General features: G+C 31.6%; 1 protein-coding gene and 1 long non-coding RNA gene across 2 annotated transcripts in view; both read left to right on the top strand.

Moving 5' to 3' along the window:
* LOC118760938 overlaps positions 1-2,500 on the top strand; it is a 7,775-nt gene that overhangs the window by 2,612 nt on the left and 2,663 nt on the right. The window lies entirely within an intron of this gene.
* On the top strand, positions 394-1,691 carry LOC115227222 (neuropeptide CCHamide-1 receptor-like). Its single transcript, XM_029798117.2, has one exon. The coding sequence runs from the start codon at positions 468-470 to the stop codon at positions 1,614-1,616; it is 1,149 nt and encodes a 382-aa protein (XP_029653977.1). The 5' UTR covers positions 394-467; the 3' UTR covers positions 1,617-1,691.

Genomic DNA, 2,500 nt, shown 5'->3' with positions numbered 1-2,500 from the left:
ATGTTTTTTTCATAGTCGCGTTTCTAATTCTAATGAAACTCGGAGCATTCTTAAATGTGTCAACACAGCAACGACAACAACAACAACAGCAGTGTTACTTTCAATGGAATAATTGTGACAATTTTTTTCGTTCCTAATCGTGTTGTGAATTTTACTGAAACTCGGAGTATTCCTAAATGTGCCAAGATAAACACCGACAAAATCTGAGAGGAGTATTGTTCGATAACTGGCGGAAGAGTTTGTTTATTTTTACATTTCAAATGAAGAGAGTTGATTAAATCGCCAATTGATATTCCTGACAAGTTGAAGGTTATCTGTATAATATCCATCTTTGGATTCCTACCAAATCACACACACACACACACACACACACACACGCATACAGAGACAGAGAGAGAGAGAGAGAGAGAGAGAAAAAAATTCAACAAAACAACTAAAACAAACAACAAAAACAGCAAAAAATAACAATGGGGTTAATCAACAAGACATCTTTGAATCTGAGTTCGAATTTCACTTATGACTCAGGAGAAGGCGATTTTTATGATGATTTTGACCCGTCTCATAGAGAAATCACTCCCAAACAAATTGTGGTGCCAATTTTATTTGGTTTTGTTTTTGTTATTGGTATTGTTGGAAATGGTACTCTTATCTACACAGTGCTTCGGAACCGTAAGATGAGAGTAGTCCCAAATATTTACATCGTCAGCCTTTCATGTGGGGATCTGCTTCTTATCCTTATTTCTGTTCCATTCAATTCTTTGGTTTTCATTCTACCTGAATGGCCGTTTGGCGAAGTGATGTGTAAGATCAACGAGTATCTGCAAACCGTTTCATTAGGAGTATCCGTTTTTACCTTGACGGCTCTTAGCGCTGACCGCTATATAGCCATTGTGGACCCGATGGCGAAACACAAGTCGAGATTGATTGTGAGAGCAGTAACCACCGCCGGATGCTTATGGGTGGTTGCCCTGCTATTGGCAATACCCGATTTAAGTTCATCTACAGTCATTGAAGGATCACACAACGTTACTCTCTATTCGGCAAGAATTTGCATACTCTATCCAACCGTTGACGTCAACGGCCATCTTCCAATGTGGTATCCACGAATGATGATCATGTTAAAATTTTTCGTCTTCTTTATGATCCCATTGATTATTATAGGAATTTTCTATGTGTTAATGGCTCGCATTCTAATATTAAGCGCCAAACAAATACCAGGAGATTCAAACGGCAAAGCAAGTTATAAAAAACAGATCGAAACTCGAATGAAAGTTGCCAAGGCAGTTCTTTCGTTTGTCGTGTTATTTGCTATCTGCTGGCTCCCCAGACATATTTATCTCTTCTGGTATTTTTATTTCGATGAAGAATTCAATCCGTTTTGGATGATGTTCAAAATTGTCAGTTTTTGTATGGCCTTCATAAATTCTTGTGTTAACCCGTTCGCTCTTTATTTCTTAAGCAACCAGTTTCGAAAATACTATAATCGATATTTATTTTGCTGGTGTACACCAAAACCTTATGACGTCCTTAACACGCCCGGATCTTCTGTTATGTACAACTTTCAAAGCACTGTGAATTCCACCACAACTTATATGCACAGCCAGACGGCTTGTTGATAAAGGGGAAAACAGAAAAAGGAAAATTAAAGAAAAAAAAATGTAAAACACAGAAAAAAACACCCCTGACAAACACTTTATCCATCGTTTTGGAACTTCCACTTACAATGTCATTCACACGTGTCCCACTGCATTGTCCCACTGCATTGTCCACTGCATTGTCCCACTGCATTGTCACATTGGTTTCGTTATAATTTATGTTTTATTTGTTACATCGGGAAATTAGAAGTTGATGTAATTGATAAAAATATAAACACATTCACATGCTTATTGCTTTTTAATATGTTGAAAACTCATACAAGTCATGCAAAATAACTACTACACACGTAAAAAACACGGTCACACACGCACCTATATATGTATGTATATATATATATATATATATTATATATATGTATGTATATGTATATAATATATATAATTGTTATATGTATATATATGTATATAAACATATATATATACAAGTATATGTAAATATAGATATATGTATATATATAATATGTATATATGTATATGTATATATATATTTGTATACATGTATATATATATACATATATACATATATATATATGTATATATATACTACATATATGTATATAACAAGTATATGTAAATATAGATATATGTATATATATAAATATGTATATATGTATATGTATATATATATTTGTATACATGTATATAATATACATATATACATATATATATATGTATATATATACATACATATATATATATATATTCATATATGTATATATATACACATATATATATGTATATGTATATATATATAATTATATGTATATATATATATACATGTATATATATATATGTATATATTATATATATATAATATATGTATATATATATATATACATGTATAT

Source organism: Octopus sinensis, unplaced genomic scaffold (assembly GCF_006345805.1).
Source record: "Octopus sinensis unplaced genomic scaffold, ASM634580v1 Contig02101, whole genome shotgun sequence".
Taxonomy (NCBI): domain Eukaryota; kingdom Metazoa; phylum Mollusca; class Cephalopoda; order Octopoda; family Octopodidae; genus Octopus; species Octopus sinensis.
Note: the sequence above shows the minus strand (reverse complement) of the source record. Positions and strands in the feature narration are given on the sequence as shown.

Bases quoted from the DNA above. Each gene is read 5' to 3' on its own strand.
- LOC115227222 (XM_029798117.2), top strand. From the start codon at position 468: ATGGGGTTAATCAACAAGACATCTTTGAATCTGAGTTCGAATTTCACT.